Consider the following 27,922-nt stretch of genomic DNA (forward strand, 5'->3'; position numbering starts at 1 on the left):
TAAACCCCCCGGCCCGGCCTGGCCCGCACTTCCCGAGCACCGCTCCGCCCCCGGAGAGAGAGAGAGAGCCAGAGCCAGAGAGCCTTAGAGGAGCCTAGGAGGCCCACAGAACCCCGGTCAGCCAGGGCGCAAGAGAAGTTGGAGAAGAGAGCGCAGCGCAAAACAGCGAGTCCCGCGGTCGCAGCCCAACAGCGCCCAACAGCATCCGCTAGCACCCGCAGTCCAAGCCCCCAGCCCACGCAACCCCCTTCCCCGCTCGCGACAACATGATGAACAACAGTGGCTACTCGGACGCCGCCGGCCTCGGCCCGGGCGACGAGGCGGACGAGATGCCGTCCACAGAGAAGGACCTAGCAGAGGACGCTCCGTGGAAGAAGATCCAGCAGAACACATTTACGCGCTGGTGCAACGAGCACCTCAAGTGCGTGGGCAAGCGCCTGACCGACCTGCAGCGCGACCTCAGCGACGGGCTGCGCCTCATCGCGCTGCTTGAGGTGCTCAGTCAGAAGCGCATGTACCGCAAGTTCCACCCGCGTCCCAACTTCCGCCAGATGAAGCTGGAGAACGTATCTGTGGCCCTTGAGTTCCTGGAGCGCGAGCACATCAAGCTCGTGTCCATCGGTCAGTGTGGGCGATGAGGGCATGGTCACAATAGGGAAGAGGTGGTCCCAAGTGGGTAGGGGACATAGGTGCGGGGTGGGCCCATCAGGATCTGAGAGATGAGATAGGAATGGGGACCAGGGGGAGGACCCTGGCCTGGTCTCTCCCCCGCCCGCACCAATGCAGACCACCTGGGCACTACCTTGACACCCCTCTCAGGACAATGAGCACTCCCTGAGTGGCCTGGGAAGTCCTGAGGTTTCGGTTTCTGAGCCCTGCAGCTACAACCTCCCCATGAGCTCTCCCACCAACCTGCTTCCCTCGCTGTCCCCTTTCCTTCCATTGAACAGCTCCTATGCATGCTTGAGAGAAAAGGGTCAGTACCCATAGCTGATTCTGGGGGTATACCCCGGATCCCAAAAAAGCAAATGGCTTCCCAGCCCCTCCAAGGGGAAGACCAGACTGAAAACAGATCCTGACCACCCCCTGGATCTCTCTCTGAGCTCAGAGGCCCGGGAAAGCTGGTGGCCTGTCAGCTCCACTGAGGCCCTCTGTAGGCATGTGCTCTGCAGCTGGGTTCAGTCCTGGGATGGGGCAGGCAGAGACCAGCCTCAGAAACCTAAAAAGGCACTGAGCTAAGGCAGGGAACCTTAACCCCTGCCTGCCCTCCTGCTTTAGCCTTCCCTGGAGGGGGGCTCCTGCCTGTCCTTGCCCTGCCCCAACCCACTGCCTATGCTTGGGATTGGCTGTAGCTAACAGTCTGGGCTTTGAGGAGGGAGGGGAAGTCCTGCAGAGGGGAGGAAGTCATTGAGTGTAACCAGATTTGGAAGGTGTGTCAGTGCTGGGTGGGGGTGGGGAGGCATTCTAGCTCTGGGGGCCCAGAATTCCCAGGGTGGGCTTCCAGTGGCAAGAGGCTGCCTCGCCCCTTATAACCTGTCCTTTCTTTGTAGGCTGGAGGCCAGGGACAGACTCCCACCTCACCCCTGTAGTGAGTTCATGAGAGCTCTATTGTGTTAAGAAAGGGCCCCCTGACCGGCCTCAGCGCTAGGGAAGTTGTACATGGGATTAGGTGCTCCCACACAGGCTGTCCCAGAGTCTTGTCTAGATAACTGGATGCCTGTACACCCTCATTTTCCCTCAGGGCCATCTCCAGCCCTCCTGAATTAGCAGCTGAGGTCAGTCTGGGGCCCTTTGCTCTGTCCAGTCTCCTCCCTAGGCCTTACCTCCTCCTGTCCCAATACTGCCACCCCTCACCCCCTCCTGCCGTGGCCTGGAAATAGCCCTGTCTCCGTGACACAGCAGATGTCTCTGAGCTTTCCAGAAGGACAAGCTTGAGGGCAAGGGGTGGGGGAGGGGACCCTGGTGTGTGTAGTGGGGCTGAAGGCTAGAAGAATTAGGGGGGTGGGTCACACATGAACCAGCCCTGGGGTCATCATCACACTCCATGCTGGGATTTGAAAAGTAGGACTGACTGTCCCAGGTGGGTCTCCAGGGGAAGGACTGAGGCCTCTGCAAAACATTATAGAAACCACTCAGCCTCCCCTCCCTCCCAGCTGTGGGAGCAGCGGGCCCCTCTCTAGGCCTCATCCTTCCCCTGTGCACCTCTCCCCTCCCCCATGTCGGTGCCTGGCTCCAGCCCCCCTTGGCTCAGCTATGGAGGGGCCGGATCCGAGTAGAGGGGAAGAAGCCAGCACTGGTTTGGGGGCGGGAGGGAAGCTCCCTGGGTTCCTGCTGAGAGGAAGGGGAGCTGAACCCCCTTTGGGCCAAGTGGCTCACTCCCGCTGATGAGATAAGCTGTCAGCAATTCAGCTGTTGGGCTGGGGTGAGGCTGCGGGGAGGGGCTGAGACACCAGCCTGGTTGACCCCAGGAGACTGAAAGGAACTGCCCACAGTGGAGGAGGGGGGCATCCTGCTTCGTCCGGCTTCCCATTCCATTTATTGGTGGGAAGGGGCCATCCGGGGAGTCTCCTGGGCATTGTCTTAGGACTGAAACTGAACATTTGGGCACCTGAGGGAGCACGGGTCACAAAGAGGGTCCACTTGTCTTCCTAGAAGGGAAGTCAGGGCCTAGAGTGGGAGCTGGAGGTGGGGTCCTTGGCCGGGTTGAAGGAGCTGTGTGCCTTTTCTTTCCTAGCACCCCTGTGAAGGCCCCCACCACCCCATAGCCCCTCTGAACAAAGAGGCCTATGAGGCAGCCCTGTCCCGCAGCTGTTCCCCAGTTGCTATTCCTTCTCCGGGAGCCAATAGCCGAAGGAGGGGCTGGAGGGGGCAGCAGCTGTCCCAGCACCTCCCTTGGCCCAGCCCTCTCTCTCCTCTCTCCACTCCCCCCCCCTCCCCAGGCAGGGGTGTCCAGGACTAGTTGTCTGGCTCCTCCCATCCCTTTGGGGGTATCCCCAGGCAGAGGGAATGGTGATTTGGTGGGTTGTTGCACAGGAAGAAGCCTGGGTAGAATACAGTTCTTCCCCTCTGCTTGGCCTCCGAGAGGGAGGCGGGAGAGGAAGGTCATTGCTCCCAGGGTGGGACTCTGGGCCCAGATGCCTCTCTCCTGCCCTAAGCCATGGACCACTTGCTGTCTGGCCCCGGGCCAGTTGCTAGGGAAAAACTTTCTCTCCAGCAAACATGAATGACCCCCTGTCCACCTCACCCACCCCCATCCCGAAGCCTCAAGGCCTCCCTCCCAGGGTCTGGCTCCAGTTTGTAAGAAGCACTTCTGGGTGTGTGAGACCCTAGCTTCGGAGGCTGTCAGGGCCATGAATGGCTGGGGGCACTGGGACGTCCAGATTGTGTGAAAGTGTTGTGGGCCTGTGTGTTTGAAAGAGTGAAAGCACAGGAGGCCGGCAGTGAGTGTGTCATGGAACCCGAGAGCTGCCAAACCATTGTGCTGCAGGGAAGCCAGGGGAAAGGGGTGGGCTGGGGAGCTGCTGGGGAAGGAAGGATGAATCAGTGAAGGGTGGGAGAGCTGAAGGGCTAAGCCCTAGGGCCAGGGAGGCCAAGAGATTCTTCCTTCAGGGCCAGGTGGAGTGGAGGGGGGATGCCAGGGGTTCCCCAGACCCCTGTCTCCTAATACCCTCCCCCAAGATCTAGGAAAGGGGAGCCTCCAGCTCCACCTTCTCTCATCAGGCAGCATCAATAAACCAGACTGAGTCTTCCACCCACTCCCTGCTTCCTAAGAGCAATGCTCAGGGAAGCTGATGGGTTCAGACCTGCATTATCCTTTACAAATAAGCTGGATTCCAAAATCTACACTCTAGCCCCCTCCCCTCCTGAACATTTCCCTTTGACTATTAAAGGGGAGTTGGGTCTCTAAAATCTTAGGAAAACAGCTCAGAGAAGATAGTGGATAGCCTATGTCTGAGCCTGACACTTGAACCCACGTGAGTGACATTTCCCCTGGCACTTGTGAGATCCGACTGGCCCCCAGCATTTTGCAACACAATTTCCAAGCCTTATTGAGCATGCAGTGTACCCTTTCCTCCTCCCAGAACCCCATTGTTCCAAAAGCCTTATGGCCTTTGGGGTAGAGTGCGAATGGAATGGAACAGATCACATTCCTCTCTAAGATTTAAAGTATTTCATTCAACCATTTTTGTTGAGACCCTCCTAAGTTCTAGGCCAGACCAATAAATTTGTATATTTAATGTATAATTCCATTTATACACAATCCTAGAAAATATATATACTAATCTGTATGACAGAGAGCAGATCAGTTGTTGCCTGGGAGGATGGAACAAGGACAGGCAGGAGAAAGGGATCACAAGAGGGAGTATGTACAAGGAAATTTGGGCAGTGATGGCTGTGCCAGTTATTTTTGATTGGTAACAGTAGCTTTGTGGGCATATGCCTATTTTCAAGGCTTTTCAAATTGTATTCTTTAATATATGCCATTTGTTGTATGTCAGTTAGGTGGTTAAAAAAACAAAATGAAATAGTGTGTATCCCCAAGAGAACTGCAGTCCAGTAAGGCCAAAGGCAGGATGGCTTGCTTAGATCAAAGGCAGACTCAAGTATGACAGCAGAGGTGGAAATACCTGGACAGGAGCAGAGAGGTACAGCCTGGTTCTGAAGCTGGCACCCAGAGAGGGCTTGTCATTCTGGGCCAGGCCTTGCTAGAGGGAATTTGGTAGGTTGAGAAAGGGATAAATTCTGGAGGAAGGAGTCTGACCTTAAGGTCCCTCCTGAGCCAGCTTGTTCCCTCTGCTTTGCAGACAGCAAGGCTATTGTGGATGGGAACCTGAAGTTGATCCTGGGCCTGATCTGGACACTGATCCTGCACTACTCCATCTCCATGCCCATGTGGGAGGATGAGGATGATGAGGATGCCCGCAAACAGACACCTAAGCAGCGTCTGCTTGGCTGGATCCAGAACAAGGTGCCCCAGCTGCCCATCACCAACTTTAACCGAGACTGGCAAGACGGCAAGGCTCTGGGTGCTCTTGTGGACAACTGTGCTCCTGGTAAGTAGGCAGTGGGCATACCATGGAGCCCTTAGCCTAGAAGGACAGTGGGAATGAGCTGGGGTGCTGAGGCTTATGGTTGTCAGAATGTACACCCCAGGGCCTGGGGGGGTCAGGATCACCTGGGGGGAGGGTTACTCCTCTAGCCAGGAATCACTGCTGGAATTAGGTCTTACCCCATGGGCGGACTATATTCTGCAGGGACAGGAAAATGTTTAAAACTCATTTTATAGGCCAGGACAGCCAGGTCCAGAGAGGGCCAGTGACTTGTCTATGATTGTACAGTTTGTGGCAAAAGTACCTGGAGCCCAAGGCCTGGACTCCCTGCTCCATGAGCTGCCTACTTTGCCACATGGTCACCATTCCCACTGAGCTGAGAGAGGGGAGATGGAGTGGGGCTTGCAGCAAGAAGGTCCCAGTTAGACCCAGAGAGGCCTCTTCTTTGTGAGATCAGCTTTGAGAAGCAGTTGAAACTCAGGATGGTATGGGCTGAGGCAGCAAGGTACTGTCCAGTGACAGGTGACCTAGCTCCACTCCTCCGGGTGTAGACCCTGGACTGATCAGGTGGAGAAGACCAGGACCCTAAAAAAACTAAGGCAGTATGAGCCAGAGCCCCACCTGTTGACAGCTCCTTCCTGACCCTTCTCTCAGAAGAAAGGTCTTCTTCCAACCTAGGTCTCTGGCCCTGCCTGAGGAGTCACAGTCCCTCAGGGAATCCTCCCCCACTCTGGGGTCAGCTGGGGAGCAGGGGTGGGAGGCGGGGGGTGCCTCCTGGGAAACATTCCCAGCTGCTGAGCCATTGCCCACGACTGGTGTGGCTGCCAGCAGTGACCTCAGCTGTTCCAGCCAGTCATGGATTCCAGCCTTTGAGCTGGCCCCCTCCCTGCACCGCTGCTCATTGCCCCCCTCCAGCTTTGTCCTGGACTAAGCCCCTCCAACCCTGCACCCCTTTACAGGGTGATCTGGGGTTGCCTCAGCACCTTCTGACAGGAGGCTGGGCTCTTGATGGCCATAAAGAAGACTTCATTTTCTTCCAACAAGCCTTTCAGTGCCTCAGTTTCCCCAAGTGGCAGTTAGTAAGAGACAGGGATGCTCTAAGGCTGGTGTGGGAAGTGTGGGAAGAGCTGGAATTACAGGGCAGCTGTGAAGGGACAGATCAGAAGCCTGTGTGGGAAAGGGTGCTCACCTCTTTTACCTACCCCTGAGGCAGCTGGAATGAGGCAAAAGGGACCTGGGAAAGGGTCCCTCGTGGGGGTTTGTGTTCAGGGTCTCTACTGGGTCCTGGGCAGGCAGGAGGCTGGCTATTAGGGCTGGTGCCAGGCTGCGTCAACCAGGGCAGAAAGGGCTTATTGTTGGTGCTAGTGAGGGCTGCTGTGCCTACCCAGTGATGAGCGTGATGAGTTGGGATGTCAGGGGCAGCCAGAACCTGGCTGGTCAGGGGCCTAGAGCTGGCCAGAAGGGTTGTGAAGTCACAGGTACTGAGGGAGTTCACTTAGGTGAACACATCCTCCGTGCTCTGGCTGGTTGGTTTCCCCTAACTGTTGTCTCCTTCCACCATCTCTCCAGGCCTCTGTCCTGACTGGGAGGCCTGGGATCCCAACCAGCCTGTGCAGAACGCTCGAGAAGCCATGCAGCAGGCAGACGACTGGCTTGGGGTGCCCCAGGTACACTGGCATATGGGGTGAGGTGGGACATAGGGGCAGGAGGGGCAGCGGTGGAGGTTGGGTCTATAAGCATACCTGGCCAGGATGCAGGTAAGAACTGGGGCTTCTGGGTAGGTGGGGAGCCCATGTAAACATTGTTCCTTCCTGTGGCAGGTGATTGCCCCTGAGGAGATCGTGGACCCCAACGTGGATGAGCATTCTGTCATGACCTACCTGTCCCAGTTCCCCAAGGCCAAACTAAAACCTGGTGCCCCTGTTCGATCTAAGCAGCTGAACCCAAAGAAAGCTATTGCCTACGGGCCTGGTTAGTGTTGAGCCTTGAGAACCCCCCTGGGGAACTGGGAACACGTAGGATCCCCTGGTAATCTGAACTCTGCTTCTGCCCCTCAGGCATCGAGCCTCAGGGCAACACCGTGTTGCAGCCTGCACATTTCACCGTGCAGACAGTGGATGCAGGCGTGGGTGAAGTGTTGGTCTACATTGAGGACCCCGAGGGCCACACTGAGGAGGTATGGAGAGGCTGCTGGAGATGTTTGGATTGGAACCAAAAGCCATGGGACCAACAGCAGGAATGGCCTAGAGGTGGCTGCCAAAGCCACCCATTGTGCTTTGGAGGCTAGGAAGACAATACCATGGGGACTTCCTGGGGCTGGGGAGCCCTGGGCACCATGGGATCAGGTGGGGCTACAACCACTGTGGTTTTCGATCTTTTTCCTTCCTGATAGGCCAAGGTGGTTCCCAACAATGACAAGGACCGCACATATGCTGTCTCCTATGTGCCCAAGGTCGCTGGATTACACAAGGTATCTCCCAGTGGGCCCTCCTGCCCTCCCATCATCCTCATTCATGGCTGTGACTAAATGGACCCCCTCAGCCCACAACCCACCCCTTCCCAATGTACCAGCCATCCATCTCTTGCCCTCCTTTGCTCTCTTCTGCCCCTCTATCCCCTCTCAGAACTGGTCTGCCCTAGTAGCTAACCTTTGACCCCTCATCCCCAGGTGACTGTGCTCTTTGCTGGCCAGAATATTGAGCGTAGCCCCTTTGAAGTGAATGTGGGCATGGCCTTAGGGGATGCCAACAAGGTGTCAGCCCGTGGCCCTGGCTTGGAACCTGTGGGTAATGTGGCCAACAAACCCACCTACTTTGACATCTACACTGCGGGTAAGGGCACATTAAACAGGCAGCCCTGATGGCATATGGATATGTGTGTGAATGGGGACCTGGGTGGTCTCAGGATGAGGATCAGCTGTGTGTTTCCAGAGTGGGCACTGATGGTATCCTTTGTTACCATAGGGGCTGGCACTGGTGATGTTGCTGTGGTGATCGTAGACCCACAGGGCCGACAGGACACAGTAGAGGTGGCCTTGGAGGACAAGGGCGACAGCACGTTCCGCTGCACTTATAGGCCTGTGATGGAGGGGCCACACACTGTGCATGTGGCCTTCGCTGGTGCCCCCATTACCCGCAGTCCCTTCCCTGTTCATGTGGCAGAAGGTAAGGACCCTTCACTGATCCTCACAATAACCCTCATGAAAGCCAAAATGCAGAGACCTGTCACCAAATTCTGCCAAATTGGTGGAAAGTGAGGCACTTAATCCACAGGGTTGGGGCAGGTAGCCGGGCTTGAGATGAGCAGAAGGAGCAGCTAGGGAGAGCTCTGGGTGATCTTACCCTTATCATGAACCCACCCTGAGCATCCTGGAATGGGTAAGAGGAGGGTCAGGAGACCATGGAAGGAAACTAGAGTAGGTGGCACATGGAGCCCTTGAGGGGGAAGCAGCAGGACCACACATAGTTAGCCCCCACCCACTCATCAGGCCCTCAGTTGATGACCCCCCCACACACCAGTTCTTTTCCTGCACTCAACTCTGGCTGTCTCCTCTCCCTTCCATACCCCACCGAGCACCAGACCAAGAGAGTGGCACCATGTTAGTACTTAGCAGAGGCTGGGCCAGGCATGGCCATAACTGACTGGCCTCACTCATGCTGTGTGGCATGGTCCACACAGTGCAGATTCATTTCCCTACTCTGTGGCATTCTATGACAGGCTTAGGTTCTGATCTGGGATTAATTCTCTCTGCCCTACTGCCTGTGTTCCATAGGAGGTCTAGCTAGCTTCCCTGCCATTTACCTGATGATTTCTATGATAAAATTTAGGCTCTGGGCCATGGCATGTGTTTTGTGGCAGGCCCTGGGTTCTGTGCCATTGCCTACATCCTATGGCACACCCTAGGTAGGTCTGGATGACACATCATTGCCTATTTTGTGGCATCATGTGTTCCATGCTATTTTGTGTATTCTGCATCAGGCTGAGATCCCCACTCTTGCCAGTGCTTTGTGGCAGTCTGGTTCCCATGCATTGTCCATGCTCCATGTCAGGCTTTATGTTACATGGAACAGCTCTTGTTCCATGGCATTGCTGGATATTTTGTGGCATGATTTAGTTCCTGAGGTTGCTATGATGGTTCTGAGAAGGCCCGGATGGCTCTAGGTCAATGGCCTTGGGTGTGCATAAGGGCCCTTCCCTGTCTTTCTTAGCCCACTCTCAGCCTAGGCTGTACCATGCCTTCCTCCAAAGTGACACCAGCTCTAAGGACCACACATAAAGGGTTTCTTGTAACCTCTTGACCTGGGGCCCACAGCCAGCCTCCTGCCCAGCCTGGCTCCCAGCAACTCCAATTGTGATGGAAATATAAGAGAGCATAGGGCAGGGTTGCCTGAAGCCACAGCCTGTGCACAGTGAGGGGATGGTGACAAGGAGCAAAGAATCTGTCCAGGGCCCTGACCCCCCTTTTCTTCCTCTCCCTAGCTTGCAACCCCAATGCCTGCCGGGCCTCTGGACGAGGCCTACAGCCCAAAGGTGTGCGTGTGAAAGAGGTGGCTGACTTCAAGGTGTTCACCAAGGGTGCTGGCAGTGGTGAACTCAAGGTCACAGTCAAGGGGCCAAGTGAGTACCAAGGCCCAGGGCTGAAGAACTGGGGGTAGGGGTGTAGGGAGGAAATATGGCCTATAGTTCTGACAATCTAAGGGCAATGATAACCAGCACCACACACACCCAGGAGAGACTCCAAAGAGGCACCATGGAATCTCAGGTACATCAACTCCTCCCGTTCTACAACCTGGGATTAATTCTCTCTGCCCTATGTGTTATATGGTGCTCTTATGCACAGGGACGACATGTGGTCCCTGCCCTGAGTTTTACCTCTACCCACTAGTAGCACTGCCCTCAGTTTGGCTTGGGGCCCAAGGGCTCTTTGAGAGGATTGAGAAGCTGGGCCTCACAGATCGTTGATTGCACCCCTATCCCCATCTTCTTCAGAGGGCACTGAGGAGCCAGTGAAGGTGCGGGAGGCTGGGGATGGAGTGTTTGAGTGCGAGTACTACCCTGTGGTGCCTGGGAAGTACGTGGTGACCATCACTTGGGGTGGCTATGCCATCCCCCGCAGGTAAGTACCATGCTGCCCCTGCCCCATGCTTTTCTGTCTGGACCATCATGGGGGAGAGTAAGGGAGGTGAGCTGCATGGGGATTTGAGGGAAGAGAGGAGGGGTGCCTTTGGCAGGTGTACTTCCTGGCATTGACACCAGCTCCCTGTTTGTCCTAGTCCCTTTGAGGTCCAGGTGAGCCCAGAGGCAGGAGCACAGAAGGTGCGTGCCTGGGGTCCCGGTTTGGAGACTGGCCAGGTGGGCAAGTCTGCTGACTTTGTGGTGGAGGCCATTGGCACAGAAGTGGGGACACTGGGTAAGTGACTGGGTGGCAGAAGGTAGGAATGCTGGGGAGAGGTGTGAATGGGGAGGGATGCCGGGGATTAACTGGGGACAGAGAGTAGGAATCAGGAATATCAGGATACATAAGGAGGTGAGACATAACGGTTTCTGGGGTGGAAGTTGGGAGAGGGGTGTAGTGCCTGCCTAAGAGTCCAAGATGCCTTGGGCTTTCTGACCCTCCCCACCTTGCTCCAGGTTTCTCCATTGAGGGGCCCTCACAGGCCAAGATAGAGTGTGATGATAAGGGAGATGGCTCCTGCGACGTGCGGTACTGGCCCACAGAGCCAGGGGAGTATGCTGTGCATGTCATCTGCGATGACGAGGACATCCGTGACTCGCCCTTCATTGCCCACATCCACCCAGCCCCACCAGACTGCTTCCCGGACAAGGTATGTCCCAGCTCCTGCACACTGATTAGGACAGGAATGGGGTGCACTGGACCTCTTCCAGTCCCCAACTCAGCCCCCCTCTCTTGGCCCACATAGGTGAAGGCCTTTGGGCCTGGCCTGGAGCCCACTGGCTGCATCGTGGACAAGCCTGCCGAGTTCACCATTGATGCTCGTGCAGCTGGCAAAGGAGACCTGAAGCTCTATGCCCAGGTAGGGCACTGCTTAGTCTCTACTGCTGTCATTACCCAAGGCAGGGGCCTCTCAAAAGGCGGTTATATAGAGTCACAGTAGTCATGGGCCCATAAGCACTATGGGAAATTTAAAACTGTTTTCTTACTGATGCTAATGTTAAAAACGTATTTTACAAAAATACTCATATTCATACTAATAATCTGCAATTGAGAGATGATTTCACCAACTAGGAAGTTGGTTTCAAGTCAGTTTCTCAGACTGGTGTCTGTTGACCCCTAGAGGTTAATGAACATGGTCTTGAGGCTCCAAGAGATCAATTCTTCTTTATAAGGCTCTTTATTCTATTCTAGGAACATCAATTTAGTACAGCCTCTCCCCAAACAACACATTTTAGAGATCAGGCAACCTAGGCTAGGGGAACAGGCCTTACAGATAGCCTTAAGCTGGTGTCCTGGCTCCTAGGGTGGACCCTGGCCAACAGAGCACGTGGCACTGGGTTCCACAGTGCTAGGGTGTGTGGGTATTAGTAGGTGGGAAAGAAGGGGTGCTAAAGCCAGCAAGGAGTGCACTGTCTGAGGTGGCTATGCCACTACAAACCTTGCTTGGGTGCTGCCCACAGGATGCAGATGGCTGCCCCATCGACATCAAGGTGATCCCCAATGGCGACGGCACCTTCCGCTGCTCCTACGTGCCTACCAAGCCAATCAAACATACCATCATCATCTCCTGGGGAGGCGTCAACATACCCAAGAGCCCCTTCAGGGTGAGTCCTTTAAGTTTGCCCCCTGCCTGTTGCCAGGGGTCCCGGAAATAGGCCAGGCCCACATAGCAGACCTTGGCTATTCCTGGGCCTCTGCCATCCTTCCTGCCTCATGGCTCCCACAAAGAGGCTGTGATGGGTGGTGCAGGGAGAGGGTTGGGCCTTGAGGGAGGTGCACTGAGCTGAGCCTTGACCCCTGCCCACAGGTGAATGTGGGAGAAGGGAGCCACCCTGAGCGGGTGAAGGTGTATGGCCCCGGTGTGGAGAAGACAGGCCTCAAGGCCAACGAGCCCACCTACTTCACTGTGGACTGCAGCGAGGCAGGGCAAGGTGTGAGCAGCCCAGGGGTGGGGTCCAGGCAGGAGGGGCACCCCTGGGCACAGCTCCTGTGACTGTTGGTGTGGGAGGCTGATGAGCTCCACTCACAGCCTCTGCCTGCCTGCCTCTCCTCAGGTGACGTGAGCATTGGTATCAAGTGTGCCCCTGGCGTGGTGGGCCCTGCAGAGGCTGACATTGACTTTGATATCATCAAGAATGACAATGATACCTTCACAGTCAAGTACACACCCCCAGGGGCCGGCCACTACACCATCATGGTGCTGTTTGCCAACCAGGTACCCCAGCCTGCAGTTATCAATAGTCATAAAGCCTGCATGGTGGAGGTCTGTGGGGACAACTGGAAACCTGGTCTCAGGGATGGGGAGGCACAGTTACACAGATGCTGCCAGAACCCTCCTGTTTGCGGGCAGCATGCCTCACAGAACACTAGCGGACTATTTCAGAGGCCACCCTTGTCCCACTGGGTCCCTGGGGCATACTGACAGCATCTAGCCTGGCACGGGGGTGTGTTCTACAGGGTAAAGTCCTGACAAAGCCTTTTCCACATCCAGGAGATCCCTGCCAGCCCCTTCCACATCAAAGTAGACCCGTCCCATGATGCTAGCAAGGTTAAGGCTGAGGGCCCAGGGCTAAACCGCACAGGTGAGTGTCAGGCAGGGAGTGGGGCTGGTTTGAGGTTGGGTTTGGGGGTAGTGGTTGCCAGGCCCTCACTGTCACCTCTGGATGGTCTCCCAGGCGTGGAAGTTGGAAAGCCCACTCACTTCACGGTGCTGACCAAGGGAGCTGGCAAGGCCAAACTGGACGTGCAATTTGCTGGGGCAGCCAAGGGTGAGGCTGTGCGGGACTTTGAAATCATAGACAACCACGACTACTCCTACACTGTCAAGTACACTGCTGTCCAGCAGGTGTGTCCCACTCCTGCATGCCCTCGCCTGTCCTGCTGACTAGGGATTGGGTGTCCCTCCTCCAATCTCATAGACCCGGGTCTGGATCCTTTTCCTTTTCCTGCCTCCAGTCCTCTCTCTTGCTCTCTGAGCCTCAGGGTCCACAAAGGCCCATGGGGTGTTGCCAGGTGGTATCTAAGCCACCTGGTTCTGACCTTCTCTTGTACCCAATAGGGCAATATGGCTGTCACAGTGACCTATGGTGGGGACCCTGTCCCTAAAAGCCCCTTTGTGGTGAATGTGGCACCCCCACTGGACCTCAGCAAAGTCAAAGTTCAAGGCCTCAACAGCAGTAAGTGGGGCAAGAACTTCCGTGGGAGTGAGGGGTTTTGGGGTGGAATTGGCTGGAGTCTCTTCTTCACTATGTCCTTTTCCCTCCATGTAGAGGTGGCTGTGGGGCAGGAACAGGCATTCTCTGTGAACACACGAGGGGCTGGTGGTCAGGGCCAGCTGGATGTGCGGATGACTTCACCCTCCCGACGACCTATCCCCTGCAAGCTGGAACCTGGGGGTGGAGCTGATGCCCAGGCTGTGCGCTACATGCCCCCTGAGGAGGGGCCCTACAAAGTGGACATCACCTATGATGGACACCCAGTGCCTGGAAGCCCCTTTGCTGTGGAAGGTGTCCTGCCCCCTGACCCCTCCAAGGTGAGGAGATAGGAGCTGGTTGGAGGCAGGAGTTGGTAGAATATAGATGATTCATACAGATAGAGGATAGAGGCCAGAAGGTCTTATGTACCTGGAGTGGGCACAGCCAAGGGTCCAGGGCCAGGACTATCCCCTATGTCAGGACCTTCCATAGAGATAGTTATTAAAAGCCTGGCCTTGGAATCAGACCTGGGCTTGAATTCTAGGTCCAACAAATAGGACAAATGATTTCATCTCTCTACCTCCTTGTCTGCACCTGGAATTGTTCTAAGTAGTCACTCTGTGGTAGCTACAGTAGAAGGTGCTCAATTAGGTGGGCAGCCATGGAGGTGATGCAGCCTTGGATAGGCCAGAGGTAGGGAACTCACATGCCTCTCCTTTTCCAGGTCTGTGCTTATGGCCCTGGTCTCAAGGGCGGGCTGGTAGGCACCCCTGCACCATTCTCTATTGACACCAAGGGGGCTGGCACAGGAGGCCTGGGGCTGACGGTGGAGGGCCCCTGCGAAGCCAAGATCGAGTGCCAGGATAACGGTGATGGTTCGTGTGCTGTCAGCTACCTGCCCACAGAGCCAGGCGAATACACCATCAACATCCTGTTTGCTGAAGCCCACATCCCTGGCTCGCCCTTCAAGGCCACCATCCAGCCTGTGTTCGACCCAAGCAAGGTGCGGGCCAGTGGGCCGGGCCTGGAACGTGGCAAGGCTGGAGAAGCAGCCACCTTCACTGTGGACTGCTCGGAGGCGGGTGAGGCAGAACTGACCATTGAGATTCTGTCAGATGCGGGCGTCAAGGCCGAGGTGCTGATCCACAACAACGCCGATGGCACCTACCATATAACCTACAGCCCTGCCTTCCCTGGCACCTACACCATCACCATCAAATACGGAGGCCACCCCATCCCCAAATTTCCCACCCGTGTCCATGTGCAGCCAGCTGTTGACACCAGTGGTGTCAAGGTCTCTGGGCCTGGTGTGGAGCCACATGGTGAGTAAGAGGAAAAGACAGCAGTGATCAAGTTGCAGGTCAAGGATTCAAGGAGTGAGGTCGTCAGTGGGAGGGAGGGAAGCTGAGCTGAGGACTGAGGTAAAATGGAGGACTGGGGCAGCCTCAATTCCATAGGTGCTCAGATACTCCAGAGAAGGAGTGAAGGGGACCATAAGGGCATGGAGACTGGCCTCTGCTCTTGTCACAAAAATGATATCTGCCTCTGAGCATTTTTCTGGGGAGATCCTTGCACTCACCAGTTCAAGGGATCCCTAATCCAAGAAAGCTAAGAACCCTGCCCAAGAGGGTACAGAGAGAAAGGTTTGGGGTAGATGATGGCAGTCAGGAGATGGTGGTACACATGGGCCGCCTGCAGGGGCCTAGACCCTGGGCTGGGCATGGGCCAGGCAGAGGCATGTAAGATTCAGACTTGCCCTTCAGGGCAGGTGAAGCAGCTGATGTGGGTGGAGATTGTCACCAAATGGTGAAGGGAGTGGCATGGGGGCAGCATGGAGCTCACAGGGGGTGCTGAGGGTGAGCAGGCTGTACTTAGAGGAACAGCATGGAGGAGGGGAGGGTCAGGAGGGACTGCATGAAGGCTGGCACCATACTAAGTGTGCCTCTGTGGGATCCAGGTGTCCTGCGAGAGGTGACTACTGAGTTCACTGTGGATGCAAGATCCTTAACAGCCACAGGTGGCAACCACGTGACAGCTCGTGTACTCAACCCTTCGGGCGCTAAGACTGATACCTTTGTGACTGACAACGGGGATGGCACCTACCGAGTGCAGTACACGGCCTTTGAAGAGGGTAAGGGACTGGGAGCTGATTATGATGTGCCCAGGGCAGGGATGGTGGGGGCTGTGACCCTGACTGACTCTGGCTGACTTCTAGGTGTGCATCTGGTGGAGGTGCTGTATGATGATGTAGCTGTACCCAAGAGCCCCTTCCGAGTGGGTGTGACTGAGGGCTGTGACCCCACCCGTGTCAGAGCCTTTGGGCCAGGTCTGGAGGGTGGCTTGGTCAACAAGGCCAATCGCTTCACAGTGGAAACCAGGTATCCTTCACTTTGTCTAACCTTGACCTGAGGCTGTAGCCCCCTTGATCTGAGCCACTTGTGTTTCTCAATTGTCCTCTATCTGTGCCTCACCATTCCCCATTCTCTCTGGAGTGACCTAGGAGCAAACCTCCCCAGTATCCCTAGTCAGCCCCTGTAGCTCCTCCCCGCTTAGCTGCCCCTGTCCCGCAGCCCTCTCTAGCCCTTCTCACTGATCCTAGCAGAGTTGATGAGGGTATCATCTTGCAGGGGAGCCGGCACTGGGGGCCTAGGCCTGGCCATCGAGGGACCCTCAGAAGCTAAGATGTCCTGCAAAGACAACAAAGATGGTAGCTGCACCGTGGAGTACATTCCCTTCACCCCTGGAGATTATGACGTCAACATCACCTTTGGGGGGCGGCCCATCCCAGGTGTGCAAAGAGGGTGGGCACAGGCTCAGGGAAGGCAAGGGAGGATGGCAGGATGTATGCTTCATGAGGGGGAAACTGAAGGGAAGATGGATGTGCAGATTTGCAGAGGGAGCACCCCAAAGCATGAAGCATGTTGGAGCAGGAGCTCAGATGGCTGGAAGGTGGCCTGGGTACTCTGAGTCTGGCCAAGAGGCAGGGCAGTGGGTGCTGTGAATGTGGCAGCCCCTCCAGTTAATTCCCAGAGGCCCTTGCCTGGAGTGCCAGACCTTGATCATGCAGGTCCACTCACTGGGCTTAGTTACTCAGTCTAGGGCCCTGTCACTGGCTCACTGGCCACTTTTGCCTTTCACCCTCTTGCTCTCTTGCCCAACCTTAGTCTACAGCCCAGTTTGTTTATTTATTTATTTTTTGGTTGTTGTTGTTTTTATCAAGTTCCTAAGCATTTTCACCTGCTTGTCTGGCCTCCCTGTGGACATCTCACAGGCAGGGGAAGCTGCCTCTCCTTAGTTCCAGGCATCAGGGAGACCCTCCCAGGCAGGTAGATAAAGACTAATGTCTTTCTCCTAGGGAGTCCATTCCGGGTGCCTGTGAAGGACGTGGTCGATCCTGGGAAGGTGAAGTGCTCCGGGCCAGGATTGGGGGCCGGTGTCAGGGCCCGGGTACCCCAGACCTTCACAGTGGACTGCAGTCAGGCTGGCCGAGCCCCCCTGCAGGTGGCTGTGCTGGGCCCCACAGGTAAAATATGTCTGGAACAAGATGGGAGGGAAGGAGGGTGCGGTCCCAGGAGACTCTTCTGACCCTGCATCCCTTGCCTAGGAGTGGCTGAACCTGTAGAGGTGCGTGACAATGGAGATGGCACCCACACTGTCCACTATACCCCTGCCACTGATGGGCCTTACACAGTAGCAGTCAAGTACGCTGACCAGGAGGTGCCACGCAGGTAAGGGATGGCCCTGGGCTCTCCTTACTGAGCCACAAGTGCTGCTTCGGGGGCCACACCTGCAGGCCCAGTGCCACACTTTGGGGAGAACCTCTTTCATTTGTCACAGCCTCACTCAGTCTGGTTGCCCCGCCCTGCTCTTCCCCAGAATTCACTGCCCTTAAGGCAGCTCAGCCCCAGGGACTTTGGCATTGTAATTAGCACCAGAGTAATCACTCCTGTCCATTTGTTGGAAGGACTCAATGCGTAAGATGAGAAGGGACCCCAGTCAACTGTCTATCTTTTCTTCCCCTCAAGCCCTTTCAAGATCAAAGTGCTTCCAGCCCATGATGCCAGCAAGGTGCGGGCCAGCGGCCCTGGCCTCAATGCCTCCGGCATCCCTGCCAGCCTGCCCGTGGAGTTCACCATCGATGCTCGGGATGCTGGGGAGGGGCTGCTCACTGTGCAGATCTTGGTGAGTCCAGGTGCAGCCCCTCTGTCCTGGGAAGGCTGTAGGCACAGGCAGGCATTGACCTCTGCTTTTTCTCCAGGACCCTGAGGGTAAGCCCAAGAAGGCCAATATCCGAGACAACGGGGACGGCACATACACCGTGTCCTACCTGCCAGACATGAGTGGTCGATACACCATCACCATCAAATATGGCGGCGATGAGATTCCCTACTCGCCCTTCCGCATCCATGCCCTGCCCACTGGGGATGCCAGCAAGTGCCTTGTCACAGGTGGGCACCCACTTCACATCCCTGCCCTTCTCCATCCAACCGCCTCAAAGCACATCCAGATCTGCAGCCCAGTCCCTGTGGCCAAAGATCCTGTCCCCCAGCCCTTCCCACCCCCAGTTCCCTACTGAGTGCCACAGGGCCTAACACTTGGCTCTCTTTCCAGTGTCCATTGGAGGCCATGGCCTGGGTGAGTGCCTTCCTCTTCTGCTGGGGGCCTGGGAGATCTGGGAAGGGAGAGGACTGGGCGCAGCCCCCACAGCTCCTGACCTGACCTGGCTTTTCCATGTGGCAGGTGCCTGCCTGGGTCCACGAATCCAGATCGGAGAGGAGACTGTAATCACAGTGGATGCTAAGGCAGCAGGCAAGGGGAAGGTGACCTGCACAGTGTCCACGCCAGATGGAGCAGAGCTTGATGTGGATGTGGTTGAGAATCATGATGGTACATTTGACATCTACTATACAGCGCCCGAGCCGGGCAAGTATGTCATCACCATCCGCTTTGGAGGCGAGCACATCCCCAACAGCCCCTTCCACGTGCTGGTAAGTTCCACAGCCATGGCAGGGCTGGATGGCGACTGGGAGAGGGCGGGGCCCATACCCTCTTAGCAGCAGTAAGGGATCCCAGAAGGTGTCCCCAAGGAATCCCATGACCTGTCCCCACATCTGTTGAATCCTGGGGCCAGTGGGCTCCAGAATCAAGCCTTTGCTGTTCCCACAGTCTCCCTAAGTGAGAGGTGACAGTGCTGCCTCAGGCTCCAGTGGTATTAGCCCTCTCTGCAGAAACTCTGTGTTCTTCTCTAACCCTCAGGCCACTGTCCCCAGAGGGGGTTCTGTAGGATAACAAGGGAAGAGTACTCAGGGTGTCCCCCGTAGGCTGCATGTCCATGGGCAATTCTGAGTCAGCTCTGGTCCTGTAGGCTCACCACATCCTGTGCCCCATGCCTTGCCTCCCCAGGCTTGTGACCCCCTGCCCCACGTGGAGGAGCCCTCTGAAGTGCCACAGCTGCGCCAGCCCTACGTCCCTCCCCGGCCTGGCACCTGCCCCACACACTGGGTACTGCCGCCTCCCATGGCGGGCCTCACCCTGCTCTTCTCCCTTTCTTCATTTCTTCCTTCTATTCTTCTGCAGCCAGGGCTGGGGCGTGGTTTGGGGCCTCTAGGAAGGCAGGCAGGCATGAGGCTGGCAGGTGCAGCCCCACCAGGGCAAGGCACTTCTCCTCCTACAGCTGGCACGTTTTCCTCCCTCTCAGGTTTTACCATTAACATCTTGTTCTTTCCTTGCTCTGTCTAGTGGTAGTCATGTGGCAGGTCACACTCCCAGGCCTTTCCCAACCACTGACTATTTCCTCTCACCTGCCCAGGCCACAGAGGAGCCAGTGGTACCTGTGGAGCCATTGGAGTCCATGTTGAGGCCCTTCAACCTGGTCATCCCCTTCACTGTGCAGAAAGGGGAACTCACAGGTACCTTTCTGGGGCCCTAAGGCTCGAGGACCCAGAGGGCAGAGACCTTACCCCAGGCCTACCCTCTTGTTCTAAAGATGAAAACTGGGGCCCAGAGAGGGGAATTGAACTGTTCAAGGTCATACAGCAAGTTGCGCAGAGCTAGAACTTAGGCTCAAGGCATCTATCTCCTGGCTCAGGGTTCATCTGCCACTCCAGGCTGTGACTGGGTGCCTTGCCTCTGGAGTAAAACCAGAGCCATACAGAAGCAAGACCTGGGACAACAGGGGCTTGTAGTGGGAAAAACCAGGGTCCCCCTTGTAACCGTGTCTGGCCTGCAGGGGAGGTGCGGATGCCCTCCGGGAAGACTGCGAGACCCAACATCACAGACAATAAGGACGGTACCATCACAGTGAGATATGCACCCACCGAGAAAGGACTGCACCAGATGGGAATCAAGTATGATGGCAACCACATCCCTGGTGAGTTGGGGTCGGGCCATGCTGTATTTGGCAAGAGAAACTGGCATCCATGTCAGTCTTGCCTTCCTTCTTTGAATAAATATTTATTGAGAACCTACCATGTGCAGATGCACGTGAGGCTCTGAGGAACCTTACATCCCTGGTGGGGGGTAGGATTCCATGAGCCAGGTTCCTATGGCAGAGATACAGGGCTTGGCAGGTAGGCTGCTGGAAGGTGTTGGGGCAAAGAGGAACACAGGCTGCCTCTGTCTCTGTGCTGACCCAGCCTCTGTCTCTGTCTCCCTCTAGGAAGCCCCCTGCAGTTCTATGTGGATGCCATCAACAGCCGCCATGTCAGTGCCTATGGGCCAGGCCTGAGTCATGGCATGGTCAACAAGCCAGCTACCTTCACCATTGTCACTAAGGATGCTGGAGAAGGTGAGGAGAGCACAGGCAGGGGACATGGATGGAGGGAGGTCAGGTGCAGGGGCAAGGACAGAATCTCTGATCTCAGTCCCCCCTCCACCTACAGGGGGTCTGTCACTGGCTGTGGAGGGCCCATCAAAGGCAGAGATCACCTGCAAGGACAATAAGGATGGCACCTGCACAGTGTCCTACCTGCCCACGGCTCCTGGGGACTACAGCATCATTGTGCGCTTTGATGACAAGCACATCCCAGGGAGCCCCTTCACGGCCAAGATCACAGGTGGGGTGGATATTGGTGGGACAGAGCCTACAACACACAGCACACAGCATATGTGCAAGCTGGCCTGTTCAAGTCACTCAGGGATTTGGGCCCATGCCCCCCCGAGGTGGAGGAGGGCATTTTTGGATAAATGTAGGAATACTATTCTGTGCAGCAGCCAAGAAACATCCAGCCTCCCAGTGCTTTGAAAGACATTTCATTTTGTTTTTCAAGTTTCTCTCAAGAAGCTAGGTATTGTCATTCCTTTTGATAGATGAGGAAACTTGTCCCAAAGAAGTTAAGTATTTTGATGAGAAACACACAGCAAGGAAGGGGTCTGTGTGGTCTTGTTTCCAATGCACTGCCTGACTCGGGATTGAATACACAAGGGTCCACTTAGAGATTAGCCCCTGTAGGACTGAGGCAACCATGGGGAATTGGGGTGCAGGGCCCTTTGTGGTGTTGGCAGCAAATGTGAATGCAGACACTAGTCTCCGGGCCTGGGCCTCTGTGAGTGGCCCTGGGTCTCTGTTGAGCCCAGCAGGGTCTGTCCTGGGGGGTTCTGCAAGGGCAAGGCCTGCCTGGAGTCATGATAGCACTATGCCCCAACTGCCCCACAGGCGATGACTCTATGAGGACTTCACAGTTGAATGTTGGCACCTCCACGGATGTGTCACTGAAGATCACAGAGAGTGACTTGAGCCTGCTGACTGCCAGCATCCGCGCCCCGTCCGGTAATGAGGAGCCCTGCCTGCTGAAGCGCCTGCCCAACCGGCACATTGGTGAGTTTGGGGTCTTGACAGGCACCTTAGGGGGAGGGGGTCTCACAGGGACGCTCTACCTGACACCCTCTCTCCATAGGAATCTCCTTCACCCCCAAGGAGGTTGGGGAACACGTGGTGAGCGTGCGCAAGAGTGGCAAGCATGTCACCAACAGCCCCTTCAAGATCCTGGTGGGGCCATCTGAAATCGGGGATGCCAGCAAGGTTCGGGTCTGGGGCAAGGGCCTTTCAGAAGGACACACTTTCCAGGTGGCAGAGTTCATCGTAGACACTCGTAACGCAGGTACTTCTTGCCACAGTGACCCCATTCCAGCTGAACCCTCCAGAGGGTACTTGTCCTTCTTTTCCATCCAGCATGCCCTTGGTCATACCCTTCTCCCTGAACTTCCTTGCATAGTCCCTGTTGGGATTTAGAGTCTGAGACCCATTTGGAGGAAAGTAATATTCCCCTGTCAGTTTTCTCACTTTGAAGAGAAAACAACCATCCCGAGTTTGTCCCTCAATCCCTGGAATCCAAGAGGACTGCCTTAGGGAATTTTCTAGACTGCCTATCCCTGGACCCTTGCAGACAGTGCCTGGCTCATCCCTTCTCCTTCCATGGTACCACTCTCTCCTTGGAGGTTACTATAGGAGCTGGGCATTCATTCTGGGCAGAGCCTACAGCTTGGGGCAGGGAGAGCAGTGTGGTGTGGGTGGTGTAGTGCTGAGGGAAATACCCTCATTCTTCCCCCAGGTTATGGGGGTCTGGGGCTAAGCATCGAAGGCCCTAGCAAGGTGGACATCAACTGTGAGGACATGGAGGATGGCACATGCAAAGTCACCTACTGCCCCACTGAGCCTGGTACCTACATTATCAACATCAAGTTTGCTGACAAGCACGTTCCAGGTAAGACTGTAGTCAGGGCTAGGCAGGGGCAGATGAGGAGGCTGAGAGCTGGGTGGTCTGTGCATCTGACCCACCCTTCATCCCACAGGAAGCCCCTTCACTGTGAAGGTGACTGGTGAGGGCCGCATGAAGGAAAGCATCACCCGACGTAGACAGGCACCTTCCATCGCCACCATTGGCAGCACCTGTGACCTCAACCTCAAGATCCCAGGTAGAGCTGGGAAGAGCTCAGGGGGCAGGGTGGTGGGGAAAGAGTTGGCTGGGCCAGAGCTGCGCTCAGGGTCCCCTTTCTGCTTGCCAGCTCTTCACCTTGTGTACTCACTCTGGCTCCCTGGTGTCTCACAGGGAACTGGTTCCAGATGGTGTCTGCCCAGGAGCGCCTGACTCGCACCTTCACACGCAGCAGCCACACGTACACCCGCACAGAGCGGACAGAGATCAGCAAGACACGGGGCGGGGAGACCAAGCGTGAGGTGCGGGTGGAGGAGTCCACTCAAGTCGGTGGGGACCCATTCCCTGCTGTCTTCGGGGACTTCCTGGGCCGGGAACGCCTGGGCTCCTTCGGCAGCATCACCCGGCAGCAAGAGGGTGAGCAGAGAGTGCTGGGCTGGGTCCGGTCCACCTAGGGAGGCTGGGCCTTCTGTCACCTGAGACAGGAGGGGAGGGTGAGATCAGCCAGGCCCTGACCCTGGCAGACTTGTCCCAGACAGCCAGGGCTGGTCTGAGCAGAGGAGGGACTCTACTGAGAAGGGAGGTCAGGGTCAGCACCTTGCTGCACTGATGTCCCCCCACCACCCTGCAGGTGAGGCCAGCTCTCAGGACATGACTGCGCAGGTGACCAGCCCGTCAGGCAAAATCGAAGCTGCAGAGATCGTTGAAGGGGAGGACAGTGCATACAGCGTGCGCTTTGTGCCCCAGGAGATGGGGCCTCATACAGTCGCTGTCAAGTACCGTGGCCAACATGTGCCCGGCAGCCCCTTTCAGTTCACTGTAGGGCCACTGGGTGAAGGTGGTGCTCACAAAGTGCGTGCTGGAGGCACAGGGCTGGAGCGAGGTGTGGCTGGTGTGCCAGGTGAGGGGCAGGCCCAGGTGAGTGTTTGGGGTAGAACGGCCAAGCCTGTGTGAAGGGCAGTGGTGCTTAAGTGCCACCCTTGCTCTTCCCTGAATGCAGCTGAGTTCAGCATCTGGACCCGAGAAGCAGGTGCAGGGGGCTTGTCTATCGCCGTGGAGGGTCCCAGCAAGGCGGAGATTGCATTTGAGGACCGCAAAGATGGCTCCTGCGGTGTCTCCTATGTTGTCCAAGAGCCAGGTAGTGGTCCATGCTGGGGTTGGGGCTGAGCCAACCTGACTTTCCAGACTGGGTTTCTGCTCACTGACCAGGAGAAAATGCTGGGGACTGCAGGAAGCCTTACCCCTGCTCTTTCCCTGCCTGGTCTTCTTTCATCCCACCCCTAGGGAATGTGTCTGCAGAGCTGGGCTGGGACCTAATGAGTCTGTCTCAGAATGATGCTGGAGTGGGTGGCTATGTCCCTGCTCTCCCCGATTCTGGGACCTGTGCTGACTAGCCTCCCTCCCCAGGTGACTATGAAGTCTCCATCAAGTTCAATGATGAGCACATCCCAGACAGCCCCTTTGTGGTGCCTGTGGCCTCCCTCTCAGATGATGCCCGCCGTCTCACAGTTACCAGCCTCCAGGTATGTTCCAGGGGTTGGGTCTCTCTACCACCTGAGAGAGGGCAGAAATATGCATGGTCAGGGACTTAGTGATCTTGGGAGAGCTGGTCAGCAGAAGTCCCCTCTCTCCACTGTACAGCACAGGGTGGGACCCTTGAAGGACTTGTCTGGGTCCCTGTTGATGTGCCCCTGCTGTGTCACTCCATGCCTTATTTCTTCCTTTTACAAGTTTGGTTTCCCTGTTTGTATTGTCACCTGAAATTTCTTGTCCCATTTCTTTTTGAATGTTATAAACTAATGATTTCATGAGAATAAGAATATAAAGTAGAGCTGGGGATGTAGCTCAGTGATAGAGTGCTTGCCATGTGGGCCCTGGGTTTAATACCCAGTACTGTAGAAAGAAAGAAAGAAATATATATATATATATATATAATAAATATATAATCCATATATATATAATATATAATCAATACAAAATAAGAACAAGCTGGTTGCAGAGAGGCTAAGGATTCCTAGGCAAATGCACGTGGCCTCAGGGCCTTAGCTACAGCCTCTCCTGGCTTCTGAGAACCCGTTTGCTTTGTCCTGCTGTGATCTGTAGAGAGAACCTGACTTCCTTCACTTCTGTCATGTGGGAATATGTGCCAAGCAGACCCTTATCAAGTGTACAGGGACACACAGGCAGCTTGCTAAATAAGGGGCCAGGAGAAGGCCAAGCCACCATACCCCTCCAGCTGCCCCTCAGGGAAGTCCTGTCAGCCCACAGGAGCCCTTATATATCTCCTTTGACTCTAGAACCAGGCTCCATCCCCAGCCCAGAATCCCCTCCCCCAGAGTTCTGTAGTGCTCCCTTTAGTCCTCCTTCTTGGCTCACCTGTTCCCAGAAGTGCCCCCAGGCCAGCCCAGCCACATTCAGCCTTCTACATTTGACCTCCGGGGCGCCTGCAGCCCTCACAGCACTGTCAAACACTCACTTCTCTGCCACCAGACCCACTTTATAGTATTGGATCTCTGCTTCTTCATCCAGGACAGGGACACATCATCCCTTATCCACTGCTGAACCCAGCATGGCTAGGGTGGTGCCCATCTCATGGTAGGTGTGGATGCAGAGAGTTACAGACCAGCCCCTGCCTCCTCCATCCCTCCCTGCCAGGTGGCCTGGCAGAAGGAGACAGGCTGAAAAGAGGACCAATCTAGCCCCATTCTCCCAGGACTCTGAGTGTCCCCTGTGGCCTTTGCAGGAAACTGGACTCAAGGTGAACCAGCCGGCATCCTTTGCAGTGCAGCTGAATGGTGCTCGGGGTGTGATTGATGCTAGGGTGCACACACCCTCAGGTGCTGTGGAAGAGTGCTATGTCTCTGAGCTGGATAGTGGTGAGCTGGCCCTGCCCCTGTGACCCTCTGCCAGGCCAGACCCTCCTGGGAAGGGGTGGTGAAGAAGGGAGATTCATCCATCAAACTTCTGCTCCACAGATAAGCATACCATCCGCTTCATCCCCCATGAGAATGGTGTCCACTCCATCGATGTCAAGTTCAATGGTGCCCACATCCCTGGAAGCCCCTTCAAGATCCGCGTTGGGGAGCAGAGCCAGGCTGGGGACCCAGGCTTGGTGTCAGCCTATGGTCCTGGGCTTGAGGGAGGCACTACTGGTGAGTGCCTGGAGCCTACAAGGAAGGGGTAGATTTGCATCATTACTATCTTGCCTTGGAGATAAGGGCAATGCTCATTGAGCCCCCAAATCCTCACTGTGCTGCCCTGGGGGCCTGAGGGCCTGGGGGCTTGGGGCCTAGTCCAGCTTTTGGCTGTATCATTTCCTGCCTAAGGTCTTGCTCCCTCTGGTCTCTAGGTGTGTCATCGGAGTTCATTGTGAATACCCTGAATGCGGGCTCAGGGGCCTTGTCTGTCACCATTGATGGCCCCTCCAAGGTGCAGTTGGACTGTCGGGAATGTCCTGAGGGCCACGTAGTCACTTACACTCCCATGGCCCCTGGTAACTACCTCATTGCCATCAAGTATGGTGGTCCCCAGCACATCGTGGGCAGCCCCTTCAAAGCCAAGGTGACAGGTGAGTGTCCTGGATCAGAGAGGTCCATGCAGGTCAGCCCAGCCTAGACAGCTGCAGTACCCATTCACATCTGTCACAGTCTGTCCACAGACATCATGGTCAATTTACTAGGAATGGAGGTGGGCCCGGATTATATAGCATTCCATTCTGTGAAGTTGTGCATAATCACCTTTAAAAATCCAATTCTTCCTCTCTATTCTGACCCACCTCTTGATTAATCTTTTATTTGCAATACACCCTCAAGCTTTAGCTTAGCTTTCTTCCTCTTGGTTTCCCTCATTTTTTTTTGCTGCTAATAAGTTTAGCCAGCTTCCCTTTCTGAAGCTCTTTAAAGGACTTGTTGGACATTTATTCCTTTCCCCCCCACCCCTCCCCGGTACTGGGGCGTTTAACCACTGAGCAGTATCCCCAGCCCTTTTTATTTTTATTTTGAGAGTCTTACTAAGTTGCTTAAGGCCTCGCTAAGTTGCTGAGGCTGGCTTTGAACTTGCAACCTTCTTGCCTTAGCCTCCCAAGTTGCTGGGATTACAGATGTACACCACCACATCCAACTGGACATACATTCCTTTTTAAAATAAAAGTTACTCTGTGGGTTAACTTAAGTTTTCAGACCAAGGCTAGGAGGATGAGAGATGGAGCTATCTGAGGCCAAGACCTAGAGGGAAGCAGGAATTGGCACTGGTAGCATGGAAATTTAACTTGGAATGGGGCTGTGCTCTTCAAATGCCATAGTTAGGACAGGAGGTGGGAGCACATGATATAGGACCAGAAGGCTGTCAGTGCTGACTGAGGGCCTACAGTCTAGGGAAACCCCTCTGACCAGGCTCATGACCACACACTCTGCTCCTCAGGTCCCCGGCTGTCTGGAGGCCACAGCCTTCATGAAACATCCACAGTTCTGGTGGAGACTGTGACCAAGTCATCTTCAAGCCGTGGCTCCAGCTATAGTTCCATCCCTAAGTTCTCCTCAGATGCCAGTAAAGTGGTGACGCGGGGCCCAGGGCTGTCCCAGGCCTTTGTGGGCCAGAAGAACTCCTTCACAGTGGACTGCAGCAAAGCAGGCAGGCTCCAGGGGGAGATGAGGCTATCCCTCAGGATGGGCTTGCCTGGAAGTGTGGGGTGGGATCAAGGAGCCCTGGGAAAGTGGGGTGTGGCTTGGGGGATGCTGATGCGAGTCCTCCCTCTCTGCCTCCTTCTCCAGGCACCAACATGATGATGGTGGGTGTGCATGGACCCAAGACCCCCTGCGAGGAGGTGTATGTGAAGCACATGGGGAACCGAGTGTACAACGTCACCTACACTGTCAAGGAGAAAGGGGACTACATCCTCATTGTCAAGTGGGGTGATGAAAGTGTCCCTGGAAGCCCCTTCAAAGTCAATGTGCCCTGAATCCCAGAAGTGCCTCTCCCAGCCTCGGCCCTCACCTCTGGCCAATTACACACACACATACACACACATACACACACACACACACGTGCCACACCCAGATGCACACGCACAGAGTCAGACACTGCAAACACCTATCTTGGGTGTGATGTGAATGGCACAGCCTCCCACCCTACTGTGTCCTTGCGGGGTGGAGGGCCTGTCTGTCTTAGGGCAGTGTCCCTCCCTTGAATGTGGCTTGATGGCAACCTGGGAAGCCCTGAGTTTCTTGGTGGGGCCAAGACCAGTGGGGGAACACTGTTAGGGATGTCTATGTGTGAGAAGTCATCACCTCCAAACCACACTGCCAGCCAGGTGCCCTGGTCCCTGAGGACTGCGTCTAGCCACTCTGGTGGCCACAACCCCAGAGTGTTAAGGACTTGGAAAAGAAAGCACAATCAGAGAAGAAAACAGTCCCTGAACAAGTGCTACGTTGGACTGGCTTCAAGCAATACATACTTCTCCCAAGCCAGGCTTCCTGGGAAACTGATTTCTCTCTCTGCCTTTTTTTGTTTGTTTGTTTTTTACAGTTGCACAGCTCTGCCCCGTGAGGGCCTTTTTTACCCATTGCGAGGCCCAGCTTTCTGGGGGGACTTTTTGCACATATCATGTGGCTCAGCTGGGAGCCACTTAGG

General features: G+C 55.6%; 1 protein-coding gene across 1 annotated transcript; it reads left to right on the plus strand.

Moving 5' to 3' along the window:
- The first annotated feature begins 2 nt into the window (after positions 1-2).
- Flnc (filamin C) lies at positions 3-27,894 on the plus strand. The gene is made up of 48 exons (XM_027926352.2): positions 3-621; positions 4,806-5,054; positions 6,621-6,718; positions 6,872-7,022; positions 7,109-7,227; positions 7,444-7,521; positions 7,720-7,882; positions 8,015-8,215; positions 9,531-9,668; positions 10,041-10,167; positions 10,325-10,461; positions 10,683-10,876; positions 10,973-11,086; positions 11,688-11,831; positions 12,035-12,158; positions 12,282-12,442; positions 12,719-12,809; positions 12,903-13,072; positions 13,286-13,403; positions 13,497-13,759; positions 14,146-14,743; positions 15,379-15,552; positions 15,637-15,799; positions 16,049-16,209; positions 16,777-16,944; positions 17,026-17,149; positions 17,447-17,603; positions 17,680-17,869; positions 18,033-18,056; positions 18,162-18,409; positions 18,825-18,923; positions 19,231-19,330; positions 19,651-19,791; positions 20,080-20,208; positions 20,303-20,476; positions 21,076-21,237; positions 21,317-21,520; positions 21,971-22,123; positions 22,212-22,334; positions 22,469-22,711; positions 22,926-23,195; positions 23,295-23,432; positions 23,702-23,817; positions 25,038-25,170; positions 25,270-25,446; positions 25,644-25,862; positions 26,714-26,923; positions 27,064-27,894. Exons 1-48 carry the CDS (start codon positions 267-269, stop codon positions 27,249-27,251), a joined length of 8,181 nt encoding a protein of 2,726 aa, XP_027782153.2. The 5' UTR covers positions 3-266; the 3' UTR covers positions 27,252-27,894.
- Positions 27,895-27,922: the final 28 nt, after the last annotated feature.

Source organism: Marmota flaviventris, chromosome 1, assembly GCF_047511675.1.
Source record: "Marmota flaviventris isolate mMarFla1 chromosome 1, mMarFla1.hap1, whole genome shotgun sequence".
NCBI lineage: Eukaryota > Metazoa > Chordata > Mammalia > Rodentia > Sciuridae > Marmota > Marmota flaviventris.